Genomic DNA, 24,464 nt, shown 5'->3' with positions numbered 1-24,464 from the left:
GAGGCCAAGTTTGATAAGTGGGTGGGGCTGCCCACCTGTCAATTGCTTGAAGTCGCAATGATATCAAGTGACCCATTTTGTCCATTTGATATCAAACCATGCAGTTTGCAAGCCTTGACGAACAGTTTTGCAGGTGCCACTGATTAGCTGATCCTTGGTACCTGCAGCTCCCCTTTCGGCCCAGCCTGTATCTTTATCTGCTTTGCTTGGCTGGAAGGGCCTCACAGACCAAATGGAAGGCCTGCTGGACCTTTTTAGGCCCGTAGCCAGAAGTTCCTCTTCACTGCCCGAGGCAGTAAAATCATATGTTTAAATAAGTTATAATTACTTTTTAATTACATGGTAAGAACATAAGAGCCTGGCTGGTTCAGGCCAAAAGCCTATCTAGTTCAGCATGCTATTTCCCTCAGTGGCAGACTTCATGACTATAGGGAGCCCACAAGCAGGACTTGAGGGGAATAGCCCTTTTCTGCTACTGTTCCTTAGTACAGTAGGGCCCCACTTCTTGGCGCCCTGCTTTTTGGCGTTCCGCTACGGCGCCAGCGGGGCGATCAGCTGGAGGGGGGCTGGAGCTCTCCGCACTCCAGCTGATATCACTGGAGGAGGGGAAGAACAGCTGTATGTGCTACAGCTGATCTCCTCTTCTGGTGTGATCAGACTCCCGCTCAAGCTGATCGCGCCCGAGGAGGGGAAGATCTGATCTTCTCCTCTGGTGCGATCAGCAGGTTAGGTTCCAGACCCCCGCGCTACAGCTGATCTGCTTTTTGGCGGTTGTTGCTTTTTGGCGGGGGTCTGGAACCTAACCTGCCATATGAGTGGGGCCCTACTCTACTGGGTATTCAGAGACAGCTGACACAGTAACCTAGGAAAAGGAAAAGAACCTTGTGAAAGGGTAGGGAACAGGAAATGAGACAAATGTGTCTACACAGTCAGAGTCAGAGCTTGTTTTCCAGGCAAGCAAATGGGCATTCAGGTTGCATCTTTCAATATGAGTATAGTGATATTTCAGATTTTTGTGCATGTATCACTTGTTGGATTAGGAATTAAGACATAAATAGGATGTTCATCCAAATGTACATGAGAATGGTTGTGCGTGCTCTTTATCTGTGTTGCTGTGTCTAGCCTGTATATTGTGTAGCCTGATCCTAACAGTTAAATTCAGTTCCAATATTACCTACTACTGCAGCTAAAATTTTATTGTTTTGATTGATTTACTGTATCTTTTTGTATTAATATTCTGTTCACTGCTTTGGGGTCTTTGGGCCAAAAAACAGTACATAAATAAGCCATAATGTAATAATATAAATATAATTGCATTCAGTAGGATGCACACTGAATGCATGTTAAAACGTACATCTCTATCCATATTCTGGCATAAAATAGCCCTGCATAAAATACCATTTAAATTGCTTTTTAAAAATGTGTTTTTAAATTTGTATATTTGTTTTTAATGTTTTTAATCGTTGTAAACCGCCCAGAGAGCTTCGGCTATGGGGTGGTATACAAATGCAATCAATCAATCAATCATTCAATCAGTAACCTCCAGCTGCTGCTGAACTACAACTCCCATCATCCCTGACTGTTAGCCATAGTGGCTGGGCCTGCTCAGAGTTAGAATACAGGAACGTCTGGAGGGCACCATGTTGGCCACATCTGGATTACACCATGTAATTGGAAATTTCTTATTCAGGTGTACAACTGCATAGAGGAGAGACGCTACTGTGAACTACGCTAGCAGAGAGCTAGTGATCATCTCTTTGTTATAATTGATGCTGGTGGGGGGTGAAGCCAGAATGTGTCCCAGCTCCCCATATATATAACCTGACCCCAACTCATCTTTCCCCAATGGAATCAAAGAATAAGAGTTTGAAGAGACCTCAAAAGTCATCTACTCATCTAATCCATGCCACTGCCAATGAAGGAAAATCACTATTCTGTGTTGCATCATCTGGAAGAATTTATCACTGTGTGCTGGCTGGGTCTAGGACTAGAAGATCAAACTTACTGTGGGATGTGTGTGATTTCACCTAACCCACCGTCACAAGATAGGGTTCCATTTTATTAGGCATCAAGCAGATATGGGGATGGGGCGCAGTGGCTCCCCATCTCCCTGCACCTGATTTGAGCATTTTCAGGTTGGTCTAAATGTATTTACACGTGTCAGAATTGCTGGGACCATGGCAACCTTTTTATTTTTTGCTGAATTAACATGGAGACTAAACTCCCTCCTTTTGTGGGAAACTTGGTTTGCTTTCTCAGTGATTACAAATGAAAACCATTTCTGTATAACTGGACTGCAGTTGTCAATTACAGTGAAGAAGAAAGCAAATATGCTGCCAATAATTGTTACCATTATTATTTAAACCTGCCATGTGAACAGTAATAGATATTGCCATTAATTTCTACTTTTCTTCCTCCTTTTCTTTTTGCCATCGTAAGTGGCTAAAAGCCAAGGTAAGAAGAGTTATTTCTCACTTGACCCACAATGCCCCATGATGATAGAGGCTGCTGAGCAGTTACACCTGAAACCTAGTGCTCTTTCCCTTTTCTCTCCTTTACTTCACTCTGCTCTTCCTCCCAAAAAAAGGTTATTTACACATGCTGAACTTCAGCTCCAACTCACAGTTAATATATCACTGATATATTGACAAAATGCATTTTATCCATAGATAACATTTTAATTTTTCTCTAACAGACATAGTGCTTTTGCTTTGATTAGGTAGATGCTTTTCCCTTATTGACTTACATTTTAGATCAGGTTCCCCAGAAACACTTGCATGCCTGTGCTAATCAGATAGTTGGACTAAATAAATCTATTGGTAAATCTTGAATACAAAATCTATTCAGTGGATCTGACACATTCACTGAAATAAGATTTGGTTCATGAGCTGTTATTTATGCTTAGTGCAGCTTAGGTTTCATTCACTCTGGGTATAAAGTGCAAAAGGAGGGAGGAGGGATAAGAAAAAGCTTAGGTATGGGTTTCTCTTCTTGTGTTTAATCCAGTATGCAGTAAAAGAAGCTTTGGTTTTAAAAGCTGTATGGGAATCTTCACTATATATATTAGTGTATTCAAGCATTGCATCAACATACAGTTGGGGCTATTTCAGTCCAAAGAAATGAAAGTATTATTCTGGTTTTCAGCATGGAAATAACCAGCCTGCGAGAACTGGCACTTTGTCAAGAACAAATCCGCCTACACAAAAACCACCAAGTCCTCCCATGTCGGGCCGGGGAACTCTGGGGTAAGAATAAGTCTTTGATTCCACTTTTAGGTTGACAAAGAACACAGTTTTAATTGCTTGTGCCAACATTTTCTAGTATTAGTGGTCTCATAGTGTTTGTTTCACCTGTGCAGTTGCACTTCTGTTATAAAATATTACAGTGATAACTAACTGATTATATTTAGAGCAGATGCACTGAATCAATGGATTTGGAAACTTCATTGACTTAAGTGGTCTGCTTAGAATATAATCTAGTTTGATATCACCCTTAATCTTTAGAGTGGAGAATATTTTCATGAAGTTACTGCCTATATTGAAAAACTCTCTCAATCTCAAGTGCACTTTTAAAAAGTAAGTTCAGCTAGTTTCAATAGAACCCTCTCATGAGGATTGCAACCTGGGTGATGACACCAGGGCCAGCCTAAGGCATTTGTCTGACACAAAGGACAAAATGACATCTAAACAGCTGTACAGACAGAACCTCACCAGACTGCACTGAATCTTACTTCTACTCTGGCAACATCCTATGTCTTGTATTGAACCAGAGGGCAGCAGGCTACCTTTGACGGTGAGGGCAAGCTGTGTGGCACACACAGATCTGTCCTTCAGCACCTTGCTGATAAAACCTGTCCCCAGCATCTGCCTAAGGCAGCTGCCTCACTTTGCCTAATAGTGCTCCCCTAGTGAAGGGGTCGGGTGGTGATGGCTGCTATTGGTGAAGATTTTTCTTTCTTTTTTTTAAAGTTCTCACTGTGTGGACAGGACACCCACTCTGAAATATGTTCTGTTTATGCAGTCTGACACCTTAGGTGGATTAAATTAGTATGTAAGCATTATAAGGTCATCCGTTTAGAGATAGATTCACCAGGTAGAATCTGGTGTTAAAATCTGTAATAGGGAACAAAGAGGGCAGGCCTGGGCAAAACTAGCCTGGGATTTGTGTGTGTGTGGGGGGGAAGAGGGTAAGAAACAGAAGGCCTATTACAAGCAAGCACATTCTACTGTATGGGCCACAAGCAAGGTCTGTAGTATACCTGACCATACTTCCTTTAAAAAATAAGTTGCTGTGCTAGAACAGTCCATTAACTCTTGGGTCTATAAGTTGGGATGCTCTGGGAAGATGAAAGGTGGTGTGGAGCTGGGCTGTGATTGCTGGGACACTCTGAGAGTAATAAACTGCTAGAAAGTGAGCAGTATCTATCTGAAAACCAGTGCCATCTTAGGCATGATGGGAATCTTGCATGTGCATGGGAAGGATATTTAATATCCTTTTGGCGTAAGGCATTTAACAACATTTTATTCTGATTGGTGTATGAGAATGTCCAGAGACTCGTCAAAGAAATGCCTGGCATGGAATAGGGAGGGGGACTGTTCCGTAGGGTAAGTTTAGAAAGGGGCCCACATTCGAACATTTGATGACCGCTGCCTTGGGTAAAAGACAGAGGTTGAACTTGGAAATATTACCGACACTCTGGCTGTAAAAGGGGTGTGTGCATGTGGAGAGGGTGTATGTGGCTTGTTAGGAATATACAGTGATGCTAGAAGAATGGCAGACCTACCACGTTTGGGAAACATGCAGTCAGAATTTATGCTTTGATAACCTGGCATGGAATCAGTATTATTTATTTATTTATATCCTAACTTTCCTCCCAGGAGCTCAAGGTGATGTACATGGTTCTCCTCCCTCTCCATTTTATCCCCACAACAACCCTGTGAGGTAGCTTAGGCTGAGAGACAGCGACTGACCCAAGGTCACCCAGTAAGCTTCATGGCTAAGTGGGGATTGAACCCTGGTCTCCCAGGTCCTAGGCCAGCACTCTCACCACTACACCACACTGGTTAATCAGCTACGTGAATAGTAGTATCTAAATATATTTAATATTTCACAGGCAGCTGCAGTTGAAAGTGGGCTCTCCCCCCCCCCCACTGCATAGCTGAATTGTTGATTTAGGGTTGAGGTGGTTTTTAGTGCAAAAAGGGGGAAATCCTCATTTTTGGGCTTAATTATCGTTAGATTAAAATGGTTTATGACTAGCCTTCCCTCCACTTCTAGTTGGTTTTTTTTGCAGAAGTTTAAACAAATTACTTGATGAAGTACGTCGCCTTTTCTTTTTTAAGCAGAAAGTTGCCAAATGGAAAGCCCACTGAGCAGAAACTGCCTTGTTATGTTGTAGGTGAAAGTTTAAGAAAACTCTGAAAATCCTAGAAGGCAATCCTGTAGAGAAGGTAGCCACTAGTGTTGGGAGCCTTTGGCTTTCCAGATGTTGCTGAACTACAACTCCCCATCAGCCCCAGCAAATATGGCCGATGGCCTGGGAAGGTGGGAGTTGTAGTTCAATAACATCTGAAGGGCCATAGTTCCCCACACAAGGTTTCAAGGTATTATGTGGAGCAGTAGAAAACAGAAGAAAGGAATGGATGAGTATATAAATCCTACACTCAGCAGAGAGCGGTTGCTGGGAACTTGAAAAAAGAGTGTGAGAGTCATAAATCTAAGGGAATACCAGTAAGTGCCATTTAGTGCTGAGACTTTGAAAGAAACTCTTTATTTTATTGAACTCTTAATGCTAGAAAGGGAGAATTTTGTGACGCCTTTAGTGAAAGTAAATTGCTTGGGGGGTGGAAAGTTAGGTTCAGTTGCATTGAAGGGCAAGGGGTGTGGGTAGGCAAAGGTATAAAATAAAATAAATTGGGTTGTAGTTTCTTAAACCTTCTTTTCCGCTGAGCTAGGGAAGACAACATAGACTAGTTTCAGGGGTACCTGTTACAAAATATAAGACAAACATTGTAAAAAAAAATCATGTCATAAGATACAAAATGTTTGGCCATTTAGACATTATACAAAAGGTGTGGCATTTCTAAAACAGCCAGGCTTATGAGCACCTGCCATTTAGGAAAATGCAGCCCCCTCAAACTCCTTTCTGGGGCCAGTCATTACATCACAATGTACATGGATGAAACAAGATGCATTTGTTGGGGAATTGTGTACATAGGGTGGTATTCAGTGCTAGCTCTACTCAGAAGTAGACTCATTAATGGACATTACTAACTTATATTCCTTAATTTCAGTGGGTCTACTCTTAGGACCCAGTTGAATATAACCCATTTAGACTGTCCAGTTGGAATGACTTTGTTGGAGTAAGGGTGACCATGAATTAAGTCATAAGATACATGGTTGAAACTGGTATCAGTTAGTAAAAACTATCTTTCTGCATTTTAGAAATACCTAGTTGCCTGATTCCCCAACAAATACAGCTTGTTCCATTCAGTATAATTAATTAGCTTGAAATGAGTTTCTCACCCATGATTTGGAGGGTAGCAGTAAGTAATAGTGGCCCAAGTTGGATGTCACATCAAACTATGGTTAGAGCAACCTGGAAAAGGAAGGAGGAGTTGGCAATGCTGGTGGAGGGGGGAAAGGAGGAGGAGAGAGCACTTAGCACATTTTCAAATCTCCAAACAGTGGCTTCAGGATTGCCTGAATTCCAATTTTGTGGAGGTTGTGCTTAATTAAGGACCTGTTTATAGCTGAATACATTTGTAGCCATCTAACATGAGATCAAGCGAGATATGAATCACAAAATATCCAGCGATAGGCTTCCTGTTCAGTGGCTAGTGGATTTCAGTAAAAAAAATGCATATAATAATAGGTCATGCTCTAGGGGATACCCTCGGGGGTTAGGACCCCTGTTACAGGAGATACAAGTGTTTCATCAAAGTATTTACCAAGGAGGGACGGTGGTTGCAGATGCAGCACAGTCCAAACAAACCAAGGTCAAGCAGAGAGAAACAGTCTAGGTCAAAACATGATCAAAAGACAAAGTCAGACAACAAGGTCAGCATCACAGGGAGCTTGGGCAAAGTACAGCACAACAAAGAGCCATAAACCTGTTGTTTTCAGCAACTGGAAGCCTCAATAGTTATATACTCTGGCCTCCTAAACCACAGCCTAACTACAGCTGCTGGCAGTGAAGGAATATTGGGGATTGCTTACTCATGAATATACCAACAACTCTGAGTCCGTAGAAACATACTGTGTCATCTCACTTCAACCTGGATCTGATGTTTTTGATGTTGGTGCTCTTGAGGACTGACAGTTCCAGGGGTTCATCATCAGGTATCAACCCAGAGGGCCACTTAAGGGGATCCTAAGCATTGGATTCAGGGGACTCTGCCTACTCCTCAAGGTCCTTGATACATAGGTGTTGGTTTGCCTCTGAGGACTCCATGCCTGGTACAAGGTCAGAGCAAAGTAACCAAGGTACCTGCTAAGCTGCAAAAACTGGGTCCAACAATATATTTTCTGCCCCTGGATTTTAAAATGCATATACCCATTTGCTTTAATGGAAGGAGTAGCTTTGTGCTACAGTTTACAGTTTTACAAATGACGTTTACCTGGCAACATCCATCGTATTTATGTTTTGGTCTCCTTTAGATGCATAAACTCATTTGCTTTTTTAGTATTAATCATATTTGGCACAGCAAAACTATATTTTAAACTTGTGTTTTTAGCTTTCTGCATGGTAGAAATAGGTTTGAGAGAACCCATAATTTCAGAATACAATTATGGGCTTCCCTGATTTTATGAGATGGTTGAAATGAAATAGAGCCCAACTCTTTTACAGAATAAAACTAGTAATTTGCTATGCCATTAAAAGCCAAATCACAAGCCACTACAACTGTGATACCACAGCTAATGGAAGGAAACACATCATGTCAGGGTTTTGGCCTGGCATGCCTGCCTCTTTGCCTTCCTCCTCAAGTCTTCCAATCTAGGATCTTACAGGAAATCTTCTGGTGTTCTTTCATGTATCATACACCTGTGTTACCAAGTGTCATTCATTAAATGTAGGATAGGCAAAGCAGAGGTAGTCAACATGGTGCCCTCCAGAGATGGGAAGAGGTTCCCATCTTCCCTGACCATTGGCTGTGCTGGCTGTAGCTGATGGGAGCTGGAGTCCACAACATCTGGAGTGTACCTGCTCTAAGGGGTAGGGTACACACATCTCTCTCATGCGTACATGCACATGTTCCTATAAAGAAAGATGAAAAGTTGAAAAGACACACACACACACACGTTCCTATAAAGAAAAGTTGAAAAGACTGAAGCTATATTCCATACAGCTCAGTATTCTGAATCCTGCCTGCAGTTCTCCATGGTAGCAAATCAGCATCTCCCTTGCTCTTTTACCTGAGATGCCCTAACTCAGTGCGGCGAACCATTGGCCCTCCAGATGTGGTTGAACTACAACTCCCATCATCCCTGGCCATTGGCCATACTTGCTAAGGCTGATGGGAGTTGTAGTTCAGTGACATCTAGAGGGCCAAAGGTTCCCCATACCTGCCCTAACTGGAGCTGACTGTGGGAATGAGCCCTTGGCTTTCAGAGTTCATGCTTGGTCACAGAGATGTGAGTCCTCAAATCTTGTCTGCCTCAGATCTTGGCTTCTGTTGCATTTTCCACCCCCTCTCCCTGTTTTCTGTGAATTTCTCACTTGTGAGATAGGAGGGAAAGGTGCTCATAGCATTGTAAATGGGCTCCTTATTCTGTAATTACTTACTCTTTCAGTTTTTATTGCATAAAGAGAATGTCGTGTTAAAACTGTTCCAAGGCTCCATAGATATCAAGACACTGAAGTCACAGATACTGTCTGTATTTGCATATACTTTGTGTCACTATAAAGAGTCTTTATGAAACTTAAATCTAGGGAATTGCTGCAGTTGATAAATGAAGTCAAATGGCAAAGCCTACATTGCCTATTCACTAATAGGCAAAAAAACCTTGCAGTTTTAAGAACGTACCTATAGCCAATAGATATTCCTATCAAACTTTAAAAAGCAGAGAAATTGGGCAGCTATAGTGAATACACCTGGGGAGCAGGAAACGTGACCTCCTCTCTGATATACTGTACTGCCCTACAACTTCTTAAAAATGCAAACATAATTTAGGTTGGTCTTTCACAGTGTACAACCCACTTGCTGTATAGCTTGGAAGAATTTGGTAACGTGCTTCTGAGCATATGGTGAAGGGTGGCAACCTGCCATCTCCAAAGATGGAGAATTACATTTTTGTATGTTTGTTGGTTTTCTTACTTTTGTTCTTTTCTGTGTTACTACTGTTTCTATAGAGAATCTAACCTACAAAAATTGTATTTCCTTATTCATCCTAGAAATCTGTGTCAAATTTATTTTTATTAATTTCAAAGCCTTTTTATTGGTCAGTGTCATATGATGATGAAGACAGCCTTTTGTGTTTCAAATTGGAGGTTATGTTCTATTTCTATTTTGGGAGCATTAACAGTTGAATCTGAAACTGCAGTCTGATGTAAAATCAAGCTGATTACAATATGTTGCTACTTAAGCAACGACTCTAGCTGTTGGAAAAAATAAACTTGGCCTGCCCAAGACTCATGTCTTCAGCCTGCTATGCTTAAACCACTCCACTTAAGGAAAGGTGGGCACAGTCAATTAAAAAATTTGCTAGAATATATTTCACCTCCCAGTGTTTTATCTTGTGCAAACTGAGGCACTCATGTCCATTGGAGACTATTCTGCAGAATAAGTGTCATTATTCCACAATTGTTTTTGAAGATTTTTTTTAGCGTAGTTCAGTTCAGTTCAGTTTTATTGCGGTCATAGACCAGTAGAAAACATAGAAATATACCAACATACAGATATTAAATTCAGCGTAAAGTATTAAAAACAAGTTTAAAAAGGGACACATTAAAACAGTCACGTTATCAGAGCTTTTCTACATTGAATGGCTGCAGCACAACATTTGGCCACTTTCTCTGTTACAGCTGTACAATCAGCTAATAAATAATCTATATAAAAAGCTTCACTTCTTCCAGGTAAGGAGTCTAAAATGGGTGTAATTAACTGGGATCTAAGATCTCTGTAGAAGGAACAGTGTAATAAAACATGGGTAACTGATTCGACTTCTCCATTACCACAAGGGCATTTTCTATCATTATATGGTTTTTTTTAAAATCTGCCCTCTAAAAGAGCAGATGGTAAAACGTTAAATCTTGCCAACGAAAATGCCCTGCGCCGTTTAGGTAGAGTAAGATCGGATAGGTATGCCATAAAAGTCAGGGGTTTAGTATTATACCTATGCTTTCTAACTAACATCAAGTGTTGTTGGTGGTCAATATCTCTGACTCTCTGCAAGATATTTATCTTAGCTTTAATATATCCCATATCTAAGATCATTGGGATAGAAAACCCTAGGGTTGATATTTTGTCTACCAGCATTTGTTTCCATACAGACTGGAAACTGTCTTTTAGGGTAAGAGAAGTCAGCAGTGTGGGGTTAAAAACTAGTTTTAACCAATAGGTAATTCTATGAGACCAAATGCGGGATTCTATAGATGGTAATCCTGTTTCCAATCTTAAAACAAAGTTAGGAACACAGGAAGGGACTGCTAAAATAGATCTGAGAAAGATGTTTTGTACTGTCTCCAGGGATGTAAAGTTCAGACTCGTAGTTACTTGTGTACCATATATCAACTGCGGTATTATTTTTGCCTTAAAGACCTTAATAATTGCAGGAATAATTTGTCCCCCTTTATTATAGAAAAAGGATAGTAAGGCTTTCAGGGTTCTTTTGGCATTTATAATTGCCATCTTTGTATGCATTTGCCAGGAGTTAGAGGATTGAAAGGTTATCCCTAGGTATTTAAAGGCTGCTACTTGATCTATTAGATGTCCATTAAGACGCCAAAGGTGATTCGGTCTAGTTTGTTTTTTTTAAAAAAATCATAACTTTTGTCTTTTCATAGTTTATTTTAAGATGTTCATTTGAACAGAATATCGCAAGCTCAGACAATAGGCGTTTTAAACCTATAGGTGTTCTCGAGATTAATATTAGATTGTCTGCGTATAGAAGAAGATAGCCTGAAATTTCAGCCATCCTTGGTGGATGAGAGAGGACTGATGCTAGAGAATTAACTATGTCGTTTATATAGATGTTAAATAAAAGCGGGGCTAAGATACAACCTTGTTTAACCCCTTTACATGTAGGTATAGGATTAGTTAGATGACCTTTGTTGTTACATCTTACCCGGAGATATGTATTCTCGTGTAGCCCTCGTATTAATAGAAGCAGTCGGACATCTATATTGGTGTTACTGAGCTTTTCCCAAAGTCTGGGTCTAGATATTGAGTCAAAGGCTGACTTTAGATCAATAAAAGCAGCAAATAAGGCACTCCCGGTTTTCCCAGTATATTTATCCATCAGATGTTGAAGAACCAAGGCATGATCAATGGTTGAATGACCCGCCCTAAAGCCTGCTTGTTCATGTGCCAGAATATCCTCACTTTCTATCCAGGTATTTAGTTTGCTGTATAGATGGGCCGCATAAAGTTTGTTGATTATATTTAACAGACTTATAGATCTAAAATTGGCCGGGTCAGATAATGATCCTTTTTTATATATTGGGACAATTATAGCCATGCCCCAATCTTCAGGTATTTGCATGGTAAGGTCAATATAAGTAAATAGGGCCGCAAGTACTGGTGCCCACCATTCAGCATTAGTTTTAAAAATTTCCGCAGGGATATTATCAGGGCCCGGAGCTTTATTCGATTTCAAATTAGCTATCAGTTCTAAAATTTCAGTCGCAGATACGGGGTCCCACACAGGTACATCCATCATATTTACATTAAATTTTGGTTGGCATTTTTAGCGTAAATTTTGCAAAGTGTTGCTGTACTTCACATATTCACAGAAACAGAAGCAAAAGAAGATGATTTACTGTAGGAAACATTCACTAAAATTGCAAATCAAATCAAATCAAACATAAATTAAAGTGACTATCTGAACTATATCAACTGTCTTAATTTTGTTGCTTCTTCCCTGCTAAACGAAGATTAGCACAGCACATGACTTGTTATTTGGGCTGATTGCAGGTGGGCAGGGGAGGAGGAAGAGGGGAGAGGAGGAAAGGAAAGGAAGAAGGGAGGAGGAAGGGAGAGGGGGGAAGGAGAGGAGAGAGGGGGAGGGGAAAGGCAGGTCTGATCATTTGAATGCTTATGGAATGCAGTGGGATTTTCTCCCATGCAATTATGCTTAGAATAAGTAAAACTGACCATGGAGGAGGGGGGGAGGGGACAGGAGAGGGAAGGAGGAAAGAAGGGGGAAGAAGGGGGGAGGGGATTGGAGGGGGAGGGGTGAAGGAAGGGGAAGGGAAGGGACAAAAGGGAGGGGATGGGAGGGAGGAGGAGGGAAGGGCAGGTTTGATCATATGCATGCATTTTGAGTTCAGTGGGATTTACTCCTGTACAATCATGCTTAGGATAGGTGAAACTGATCTGGGGAAGAGGCAGGGAGGGGGGAGAAAAGGGGAGGAAGGGTAGGGGTAGGGAGGAAGGTGGAGGGGAGAAGATTGAGTGGGTGGGCACTGGGCAGAGGAAAAGCAACTTTCTAAAAGGAAAGCATTGTGAACAGTATCATTCTTTTTCAAGGTTTTCCCCAGCTTTTTATTCTACAACAGACACATGTAGTCTCCCACCCAAATTTAAACCAAAGCTGTCCCTGGCCACATTTACATCAGACCTTTATTTCACTTTAGACAGTCATGGCGTTCCCCAAAGAATCCTGGGAAGTGTCATTTGTGAAGGGTGCTGAGAGTTGCTAGGAGACACCCTATTCTCCTTACAGGGCTGACTGTTAAACCATTCTGGCCACTGGAGCATCTGTTGGGGGAATAGGAGTCTCCTAACAACTCTCTGCACCCTTCACAAACTACATTTCCCAGAGTTCTTTGGGGGAAGCCATGACAGTTTAAAGTGAAATAAATGTCTGGCATGGGTGTGGCCCCAGTTAGCCAAGCCAAATAGCAAATTAATTAATTAATTAATTATAATTAGTTTCAACAAATTATGAGACCACTGACAGAAAAAAAGTCTAACAGGAGTCTGGATTTTTTTAATCTTGTTTTACACTTTGAACTCTCAATTCTCTGAGTGTTTTGTGTATCACTATGAAAACGTAGAGGGTTGTTAGGCAAGCATTTCTGAGTTCAGGACTATACGTTTTGTAACGCTTTGTTTTGAAATGAGCTTATGGGAAGCAGCAGAATGGAGTGGGGGGTATTTTCAATTTAACATTGCGGTATGCAAAAAATCCATGCTGGCTGCAGTATACAGCCGCTCTCGTGGCTGTATAATATAGATATCAATATACTCAGTAAGTATAGTATGATCGATTGGGACTCCAGCTGAGTTAGTTCTTGCAGCAAAGATGTAATTGGGCATCTTTTTAAAGGCTCAGTTTATTACAGTACAACTTTTCATGAGGCAAAAGCCTGCTTCATCAGGTGCTGCAGTAAGGTAATTGGGCACTGCCAGACTTTTTATTAGAGACTATTGTGCTGTGTTGAAAGAGAACTGTGCAGTAATGTACCCTGAACTTTTCTGTAGCAGTATGGTAAAATTACAGCTATTTGTTACCCTAGTAAATCCAGAAGTCTTCATCTCTTTCTCCCCCCTTTTGTTCTGAATCTTGATTCATCTCACTAGACGGAACACTCCCTATAAGACTTTGGAGCCTGTTAAGCCGCCAACGGTCCCTAATGATTACATGACCAGTCCTGCAAGGCTTGGGAGCCAGCACAGTCCTGGAAGAACGGCATCCTTGAACCAGAGGCCCAGAACACACAGGTAGAATTCCAGACTTTATGGCTGGTGTGATGGAAATCTAACTCTGAGCCTAGCTTGAGAAGACGGAATATATCGGTATAACAATTCTGAAATGCAGATTTGTTTTTGTTTTAGTTCAAAGCACTTGGGAATCCAGTTATTGGTTCCAGCAGGGCTGATGAATCACATTGATCTGTGATGCAGATTTGTAGAATTCACCAATGGTTTGTTCCAGTCCACCATTAAGGAACTGCTTTTTTGGAGTAAACTGAAAAAGGACTTAGTTTCAGCTTGTGGTCAGAATCCAAAGGAAGGTTAATGGGATTCTATGAGCCCAAGGAATCTTCCAATTGTTTTCTGTTTAATGGCATCACACACATCTCAATGCCACATGGCAAACTACTTTTGAAACTGGGCTCCTCCACCCCCCCAAAACGCCATTTGTAGTATGCTACAGCACAAAAGTCCACAATTCCACTTGCCATGACAAGTGCTTCATCGTCCTCTGCTGCATGTGAAGTGATGACATGAGCCCCCGTCTTCACCCCCTCCCCACTTCCAAGGTCAGAAAGTCGGAGTGCTCCAAGGCTAAGCACATGTTCAAAAATTTCACTGTTTTTTTTTTTAAACAAAAACCTAGAAAACTCCCTGCTCATGGAATGCTGGCATGCCACCATAAAGGATTTTAGCTTAGCTGCCTTCCAGATCCAGTAGCTTTCCACTGCAAAGAATATCCATTGCTCGGTAAAGGCATTAAGATCACCAAATTGAACCTGTTAGTCTTGCCATGGCCTGATGATTATTGACTCATGGCTGATGGTTATCAGCTGCAGAAGTAGGCTTTTTCACTAGTGGCACTGGCATTATGGAATGCACTCCCCTCAAAATACACATGGCTCCATCCCTTGACCTGCATATTTTAGTGCATATTTTAATTATGAATATTTTGCTTGTGTAACTAGTTTTTATACTTTGTAAACTGCTTAGAAGCCTATTTTGACTTTGTGGTATATAATAATAATAATAATAATATGGCTGAGGAGCATTCATACATGCAGATCTTCTCATACTTGCTGTTTGGTGTAGTACAGTACTGTGTGATTCTTCTGAATATATACAGTTTGGCCAGCAGCTACCATCTATAAATAGCATGCAGTATTTGTTTCCCCTTTCTTCAGTATGCACTCTCAGGCTTTCTTAAAGAGTTCTTCTGAATGGACAGAACCACCTCCTTGTTCTGAATTGGCTCCCCACGAGTGTCAATAAAACTTTGAAGAAGAATAGTTCACAGCTGCTCTGTAATGGAGTATAGCTTAGAATTTTCAGCACTGTAGCTTGTGCTTCATTAATAGTTAAAGACATATCAGTGGTCATTGCAATGAGTGGCACTGTGATTTTCCCTTTTTTAAGCAATGTAATGGAAGCTTATAAACCCAGCACTTGCTGTACAGCTTGAAAAATAACAATAGTTCTATTTTGAGAGTGCCTGTAGTCACGTAAAACATTGTCTTATTTAAAACAGTTGTATAAATGTCTTTTTGTGCATTCATTATTTGAGGCAGCGGAAGTGGACTCTTCAGTGTCGTGTTAATGGTGTGTGGTACAGAATTCAGCTGCAGCCATGGCAACAGGTTCAAGATCCTTGGCATGCAGAACACTCATTTTTGTGGGAATAATCTCTGATCCTGGTAGCAATCTCTGATTTTTCTCTTTTATGTAGCTGTGCATGTGTGTGACTTATTTTGTATGCTTGCCACTTGACTCTTTGTTTTGTTTTGTGTGCAGAAAATTGGATGGAGTAGGCACTATATTTTAATTGGCTCTTTTGTATTTATAAACTACGCTCTCAATAGCTCTCATGATAGCTGGCAGCTTGCTTAATTTTTTTTGTTTTTTATCTGAGTGGTCTGCATCCAAGAGGTCATTTTCCCCAGCTTCTGATGTACCCCAAAGCTCTTTGCAACACTATTCTGATTTTGGGGCAAAGGGACAGACTGAGACCTTACCTGCCTGGATGGCTAAACTGGGGGCATAGATGGGTTGATGGATGCATCTTCCATCCCCCTTGCCCATGGAGTAACCTATCATTTCACTACTACAATAGCTTCACACAGGGAAGCCTGTTCCTATGTTCTGATTGTTGTTTCTTGAGCGAGATAAGTCCCTGTTTCTTTTCATTGTAAGATGTGTCCAGTTGTTTAGAAAGGAAATATGCTTGCTTCATCATTAGGCTTGCTGGCGTCTTAATGAATAGAGTGTTAAACACAATTCCCCAACAAGGGTAGCGCTTCACCTTTCACCAGTGCTTTTTGCAACAATTGTAATGTGTTGTGCCACCCTGGTATTTTGGGCACAAGGAAACGTTCTCAGCACACTTGGCATCAGAATTGCAAATTGCTTATGTTTTGACAGCTTTAACATGCAATTTATCACCCTTAATTACTTTAGGGTGCCTGTAACCATTTAGGAGCGTTATGTTTGGCTAACAGTTCTTTAGCTCTCAGATGGTTGCTTACACTTTTTAATTAAATACTCAGATAGCTAAAACGGGGGCTGTGTGTGAGTATCTAATGACCTAGCTAATTACATCTGTATTTCTTAGAATTCTTTGCGTTCTGCTCTGCTGATACCATAATAAGAGGCAGGAATCTTGCACTCTCTCTTTTTTGGGTGTGTGTGTGATTTAATTTATAACTCTTGGCTTTGTCATGAAATGGAGGCAATCTGTCACACTATTGACTTGATTCATTTTCATCAATGGAGACCGATGGCTCCAATGTCAGTGGGGCAATGAATCTGGGTTTCAGTCCTATCAAGGAGCACTTTGACAGTTCGGACTTAAACTCAGAGCGGATTCACTGCCCCACTGACATCGAAGCCAGCAGTCTCCACTGATTTTCAAGTCAAGTGTATTATAATAATTGTTCTTGCACGACATCAATTTATCTGCTTGGACCTTTTGTTGTTTTTGAACAGTGGTAGTAGTGGCGGAAGTGGCAGTCGAGAAAACAGTGGAAGCAGCAGTATTGGCATTCCCATTGCCGTGCCTACACCTTCACCACCAACTATTGGCCAAGGTATTTTCTGAGTAGCTTCTTAAACAATATACTGCAGGTGGAATTAATCCAGATGCTTTCTGCTAAACTTGTCAGTGGAGATAATTTAAGGGGTCTCTGTGTGGTGGTTTTTATCAGAATTGTTACTGTTTATTTTTGATTTCTTCATATGACAACCCTGGATAAATATAATACTCTGTACAAATAAATAGATCAGAAAATTACTTTTGCTAAATCATGGATGGCCCTCCAGATGTTGTTAGATTCTGATCCCCATCAGCCCCAGCCAGCATGGCCAATGTTCAAGGATGATGAGAGCTGTAGTCCAACATCATCTGGAGGACCACAAATTCTTCTGGCCCAAATTGAATGAGAAAAAATTACATTACAATAATATAATAAAAAGCAATTTCATCCACAATGTTAAATTCATTAAAAATGGCTAAGAAAAATTGTGGATTTATGCAATAGCTCAGAAAAATTGTGGATTTATGCAATAGCTCAGAAAAATTGTGGATTTATGCAATAAATCATTTTCCTTCACAATTTAGATTATCTTCCTCAACTATTCTTCCTCACACTATCTCATTTTGCCTAATTCAAATGATTGCTATGTTCAAGGGATTTGTGATGAGGAATTCTTCATCCCATATAGATTGTCCTGTTCTACAAATGGATTTCAAGGAGTGACTGAGAACTTGGAGTGTGTTAGGACTGGAGTGCTCAGAAAGATGAGAATAGAAGGAAAGCTTTAAACTTTACTTTGAGAAACAAATTGAATTCAGTTATTTATTCATTTCTTGATGTAGTTTATTTTTTTTAAAAAGAGGCCTTGAAAAAACACTACCATTTTCCTTCAATTATCTATGTGTAGCTGAATCATAACAGCAGATTTTTAAAATGGGGATACCTTGACAGTCCAAACTCAAGTTGGAGATTATTGAAATGTGTTTGCCCTCAGTGGAACTGCTTCCCTGTGGTGGCACACCACCCTGCTAAGTGGAATTGGAGAAATGTGGTGGAATTGACTCTGAGGTGGAATTCTGTGACTGCTGCTACTGAATCCTTCTTGGTCTTATCTTGATTTACAGTATGCTTCCTTCTTATTGGGTTAATATGTTTTGTGTATCCATTTGCATGTGCATTAGGTCCCTTCCTTGCAAATGTCAGATAAATTTTTAATTCAGCCTGGGAGTAAGGAACTGCAAGTCTTTGTAGATGTGAGACCATTATCTGGACCAGGGCTCTTATTTTGTGCTCAGTGACTAAGAATTCATTTATTGAATATTACGGGAGCAGTGTAGATGGCCATATAGCCTTCCCCAATTTGTAGCCCAAAACATCTGGAGGCCACCAGCTCCCAATATCCTTGACCATTAGCCCCTTCGTATTGTGAGATAGATGCAAATAGCTGTATCCCCCAACTTTGTGCCCTCCAAACATTTTGGACTACAACTGCCATGATTCTTGACCATTGGCCATGCTGGTTGGAACTGATGTGAGTATAGTCCAAAGATATCCAGAGAATACCAGGTTGGAGAAGGCTGGATGTCATATGCATGCAGTAATGTGGAGAGCCAGTAGGTACCATGGTGCCACACGCTAAAGGAAACGTTTCTCCTGTCCTTACTCCCCTATTGATTTTTTTTATCAGTTCTGATGAACATGTTAAAATATGCCTCACTATGTGACAAAACACTAGAAATGGGCATGGATCTCCACATGGTTGAATTTGCCTCCCTGTTATTTTACAAGCAGCCACCACTGCATTGTCAATGGCACCTGTATCTATCCAGAATTTCCACAGTTATGTCAAAAGGTTAAGCGCTGGATCAAGGCCTGACTTGGCAATCTGAACTATTTTAATAGCACAAATATCTGTTCCTCCTCCTCCTCCTGGAGCTCCGCCAGCACCACCACCTCTCGTCATGGGAAATATGATAGGTGAGACCTTTTGAGAGAGCTGGAATTGCTGCAGTTCTTTAACATAATACTTATTTTTTTTAAAAAAACCCCTTCATTCTCTGTATTTCCAACTAATAAATTTATTATACATTCTGGGTTTTGTTGTGCTTATTTGACCTGGTACATTCATAGAAGCTTGGGGGGGTTAACCAGTCTAATCTCAGCTAATTTTTTCTGTGGTCAAAGCCTCTGAAGGTTAAATATAAACACTGGAGTCTGCCTTTATAGTGAGTGATGCCCAACTAGCCTAGTATTGTCTACGCTAATAATAAAATCTGAGCAGCAAGTACCAGAAATTGACTAGTGGCCTGTAATCTACTTTCTGCCCACCCCAATGTACTTTATGCATTCAGACAATGTACAAATAATGTGATATTCAAAATAATTAATTACAGCTATTTCTGCGGGGCACAGATCCTGCTACTTCAATTTTGTGATCAAAAGTAATTTATGTTTATACCATATCAATTTCACATGGTGAATATGTTGTCCTTGGGCTCACTCTCATGTAATGAGAGCTGGTATATACCATATCGGGGTGATCCTTAGTATTTCCAATGTCATTTTTACTACGTTTAGTGTATATTACAACGCTATGAGCATTGGATGTGATATAAGCAATATTTGGTCACTTTATCATGTCAAAAGGTAATGTTAGGATTGGGTCTTAACCATAAAAAGTATTCTGTTTTCCTGGAATTCTTAAAACCACATAATTTGAGCCTTAAAGGCCAACATTGACTAAATGTATTAATTTGGAATGTTTAATTTAGTCCAGGGTGGGGAACCTGTGGCCCTCCAGATATCGTTGGGCTCAAATTCCCATTGGTTCCAACCAGCATAGTGGTTGGTAAGGGATAATGGGAGTTGTAGTCCAACAACATTTGGAGGGCCACAGGTTGACCACCCCAATTTAGCCAGGTGTACCTCATAAATAGAATAATTGGTTTGGTAGATTTATGTGGATGAAATCAACATATCTGAAAGCAAAGATGTTTAGATTATCAGTTAAAATTCATAGATCTTCCTTGCTGAATAGCAAGAAAATACCGCTATAAGTGTTGGCTTTCCACACAAGCACACCGCAGGACTCAGTATTTGATAGCACAATTCAGGCAATGACAACTTGTGTTGTGCTAGCAGAATGCTTCCATAGAAAGAAGGTGCATTTTCTTTGGTCTTTGGCATGCTGTTGGTTGTACAGATGTCAAATGCTGAAATGTGGTCTTCAAATAAGTGCAAAATAAATATTCAGTACTGGTTATGCAGGCACTACTCATATAGTTATACTGATTATTTTATAGGAGGCTTCCCAACCTGGTGCCCACCAGATGTCGTTGAGCTCCAGCTCCCCTCAACCCCAGCAGCATGGTCAACAGTTAGGGACAATAGGAGTAGTAGACCAGCAGACATCTGAAGAGCATCAGACTGGGGAAGGCTGTTTTATGGAGAGACAGCAGTAGGATGACTTTTACCTTGAATGAACTTGAGAGGCTTTGACCCAGATAATGTTTGTAAACATTCTCTTAATATTAAGTTTGTATAACATTATGTTATATTTTATAGCACACATATATTGATACTCAGACCTGTGCATAGTAATATTACATCTGAGAACTGTTGACAGTCTTAAGAGTCCCTGAAAAGAGCCACCTCCTACTTTAGCAAATAAGAGTTGTAAGAGTTATAGTGAATGAATTTGAGCGTTATGTTTTACCTTAGCAAAGACAGCAAACCTGCAGTAGTGTGATAATATACAGCTGATCATCATTGTTTAAAGCACTTCTCTTGGGCAAAACAATTACTTTTTGCATTAATTTGAAACCTGGGAGATGCCCAGCACAATTTGGATTGGTACTGAAGCATGCCTAATGGCTCTAATTTGTTAATGATGAAAGCTCTCTCTAGGACAACTTGCATTCTCTTTTATGCATGAGAAGAATTTGGGGGGTCACTTATGAAACATATATTGGCACTTCATTGGACAACAGGGCAAGTTAATTTGATTAGTTAGCTGTACTTTTTTGAAAATGTATCTTCAAATGGATGTTTTACCTCGCATAGAAAAAAGGAAGACTGTTTTAGAAAGGTAATCATGTTTGTGACAACTTGAAGAAATAATTTCTACAATTATCTTGATAATATAAAAGGTAGTACATCTATACTTGTCTAATTCAGTATAGGTAATAGGATTCTCTCTGCAGCAAAGCCTGCATATTTAAATAGTTGCAGCAGCTCTGAAAGCTGTAAGGATCAATCTTCATGAACTTTTAGATGTTTATAGCATTGTGAAATTTTAGAAGTTAAATTATAAATAAAGCGGAGTGAATTTCTCCCTCCCTCCCTCTATATTTGGTAGCGACCTTCTTAATCTTCAACTTTAGAAATTCCCATCACTGAGGGCTTTTGGTTTCATGTGTTTGCTGTGCTGTGGGCTTTGTATGTGCTCCGTCCTGGTTTTCTGCACTCTCTCCTAAGTATTATTATTTTTGCTTAAGTCTTCTTAGTTCCTTTTTGCTCCTGCTTTTCAGCTGCTCCTGGGTCAGCTCCTGGTTCCCAGTATGGCACAATGACCAGGCAGATATCCCGACACAACTCTACCACTTCTTCAGCCTCTTCTGGTGGATTTAGGCGGAATCCTTCTGTGACTGCTCCGTTTTCTGCTCAACCTCATGTTAATGGCGGGCCTCTCTATTCTCAAAACTCAAGTAAGCTGCTGGGTTACTGCAGAGCACAGAAATCCCGGGGTTGCTTTTGTCGAAACTGATTGGATGGCTTTGCATAGCTCTTGATGTATCGACAATTCAGTGACTAAGGTGTAGGTCAGATGAAACTCTCTTGGTCTAATTAACCTTGGTTTATTAGACCAAGAACAAGCCTTGAGCTTGCATGCTCCATCTTAGTCCCTCTGTTCTCTTCCTCCTGTTGGGTGTCTGGCTTCGGCACTTCTATTATAGTTTCCCTGTTATAGTTTCCCACTGTTTCCCATTGCATCTGTACCAGGAAACTGTGGTGTCAAGAGCAATCCAAACTATAGGAAGCCAGCATAATTTATGCTGGCCTATGTTAAACCGGAGTAAGTTACCCCTATTCCAAACTCCTTGTAGGAGTAGGGCTACTTTTGACAAAAGGGAAAACAAGCCTTTAAGACAGAGTTAAACTTACACCGTCCTTTTGCCAGTGTAACTTCTGCTGGGTTGCTAGAGTTTGGAATAGGGATAAGTCTCCCCTGTCCCATCCAGACTCTGCCACACCCCTTTTTGGGGGCTTGCCCTGCCTGAGCCAAGTTGGGAGACTTACACCGGTGTATCTCTGGCGGAACTAGGATGGGAGACTTAAGCCAGCTCAGCTGGAGATCCACGTATTCCAAACCCCTTCATCTCAGTGGTTCTTGGGTTTGGATTGCTCCCTTAATCTCTGGTGATATATCAGAACCTGACCGTGGTTTTATTAGACCAAGATTGTTACATCCGAACTGGGCCTAGAAAACATACACAATATATTTTACTGGATAATGAGTCATTTGAAACATAAACATTTTTAAAGCAGGAGTTAATGTTGCTGTTCCTTTTCTTCAGCACAGAATAACCATCCATAGTGTTAAAAGGGCTTCCTTGAAAATCTTTAGTTTCTCTTCCTTGTAGCCTTTTTCCTCATCTCCAGCTTCAGCAACAGTGTCATTGTTACTATTAAGGTCTCTTATCAGTGGGCCAGATTAGAAATACTTGCCACCCACTCCCCATCTGGCCCACTGAGGGAAGGAAGAGTATGCCTCCTTTCCCCATTCAGACTGCCACCATTGATGTTCCTACATGTTTATGTGGGGATGTTACATTTCAGTATGGTGTAAACATGTACAGTTCAGCACATATAGGCCAAGATTCATGTGACTGATCACCAAAAGGTATGCTCTCATTTCCTTCCACATACTAGGCTAGACCATGAGGTGAAGGACCTCTTATCCAATCCAGCCTATAGTTTTGAGAAGTGGTAAATTAAATTAAGTAATGATGATGAATGTTACATTTGTAAGTTGCTTGCTGTGTTCAGATGTAAAGTACAGCTAGAAGTACATGAAAATACAGAGAAATAGCTCTGTTGCATTCACCTGGCAATTTTCAGTACGACTAAAAGATCCTCATGAAATGTCCTAATCATTTAACATTCATGTTTTTTACAGTGCCAAGTTTTCATTCAAATACAGGCACAAGGCCTAAATATAAGTAGCTTGCCATGCTTTAAACAATAGCCTCTAGCAGCTAATTTTAATTTGCCAGTTGTTTTCATCCTTTTGTGATAGTTACGATTTAACATCTCAGTCTTGACAATATAGCTTCCAGGTTTCTCAGTTCCTTTGGACTGCATTTTGCATGCCAGGAACAGGCTTAATTTGTTGGTTTTGGGGGAGAGGAGAGAGAGAATACAAAAGCGGAAAAAACTGGAAATGAAATATCTGCTTGCTTTGAAGTAAACTCTCAGTGCTAGGATTTAATTGTCAAAATAGGAATGCTGAATTGTGGCATTGTTTAAAATTACTGTGTGCTTGGGAGTCTAGAACCTATTTCAAATTTGCAATTTCAGTCTTATTACTCTGCTGAACATGGGGCCTTCAAGATGCTTTCGATCTAGAGATGATGAAATGCTAAAATAAAAATGTTCCCATTCCTAAATATTCTGAGTCCATCCTGTTGTCCAGTCTAACACTTATTGAGACCAACATCTTGATGCAAAACCTGTTAGTAAATGTGTATCCAAAGGTCTCACTTCACAAATGAAAATGGAAAAATCAGAGGGCCTTAATTCTTCTTGCAGATCAGGCACTGAAGTATAGAACGGGGCTTGATGAATCAGTGGTGTGACTGTTAATGAGGCGGAACTCTTGTCTCCATCTAACATAGGTTACGCATACTTTATATCTGTTTGAGGAAGCTTCTGTTAGGCACATGCAAGTTTGACAACTAAAGATGAATGCACATTTGTATCCTCCCTGCCTGTTCCTTTGCACCTTGTTGATTATCCTCACAACTCCATTAAATTACGGTTGTTTTCTCCTTCTCGTAAACCTAAGGAAGGTAGAAAATTTGAGGGTTCTTGGTATAGAGGACTGAAAACACAGATTCATCACAGGGGGCTTACTTAACATGCCATGGATCTATTTTTGGTGTGGGCCTTTTCTGGCCCTTCTAGTTTCAAGATTCACTGTGCACTTTCACTGTCCTGTTAACAGCAAGGATGGTTTTTGTAATGCTTAACAGATGAGCACAGAATGCTGTAAGTAGATGAAGATAAGGAAGCCTCATTTCTGATACCACCGGAATGCAATAACAAATAAAACCTTTTACAAATATGTCTGGTGAAACACTAAGGCCCGACTGATAGGCAGAAACAAAGTTATTTTAATTTTAGGGATGTGCTGACTTATTTATCTGCCAGTTCAGTTTCCTTTTGAGTTGTGCATTTTATTGAATTGCAGTTCAACAGAAAAAAGTCATCTGTTTTTAAAACTAATTCTATCTTAAAAGCCTTATTCGAGGATTTGCAAAGCTGCTTCAAAATATAAAATTATAAAACAATGTAG

General features: G+C 40.5%; 1 protein-coding gene across 4 annotated transcripts in view; it reads left to right on the top strand.

Annotated features, from left to right (window-relative positions):
• ABI1 (abl interactor 1) overlaps positions 1-24,464 on the top strand; it is a 127,863-nt gene that overhangs the window by 92,946 nt on the left and 10,453 nt on the right. For 2 of the 4 annotated variants that reach the window (XM_061585718.1, XM_061585717.1), the window contains exons 4-7: positions 3,145-3,245; positions 13,746-13,886; positions 16,842-16,942; positions 21,418-21,594. In XM_061585718.1, the coding sequence (XP_061441702.1) occupies positions 3,145-3,245; positions 13,746-13,886; positions 16,842-16,942; positions 21,418-21,594 (520 nt within the window). Of the gene's footprint in view, positions 1-3,144; positions 3,246-13,745; positions 13,887-16,841; positions 16,943-18,790; positions 18,866-21,417; positions 21,595-24,464 lie in introns of all 4 variants that reach the window. The other 2 variants (XM_061585720.1, XM_061585719.1) reach the window with 2 other exon arrangements.

The sequence above is a fragment of the Rhineura floridana genome, chromosome 10 (genome assembly GCF_030035675.1).
Source record: "Rhineura floridana isolate rRhiFlo1 chromosome 10, rRhiFlo1.hap2, whole genome shotgun sequence".
NCBI lineage: Eukaryota > Metazoa > Chordata > Lepidosauria > Squamata > Rhineuridae > Rhineura > Rhineura floridana.
This window is presented reverse-complemented; position numbering and strand designations above follow the sequence as displayed.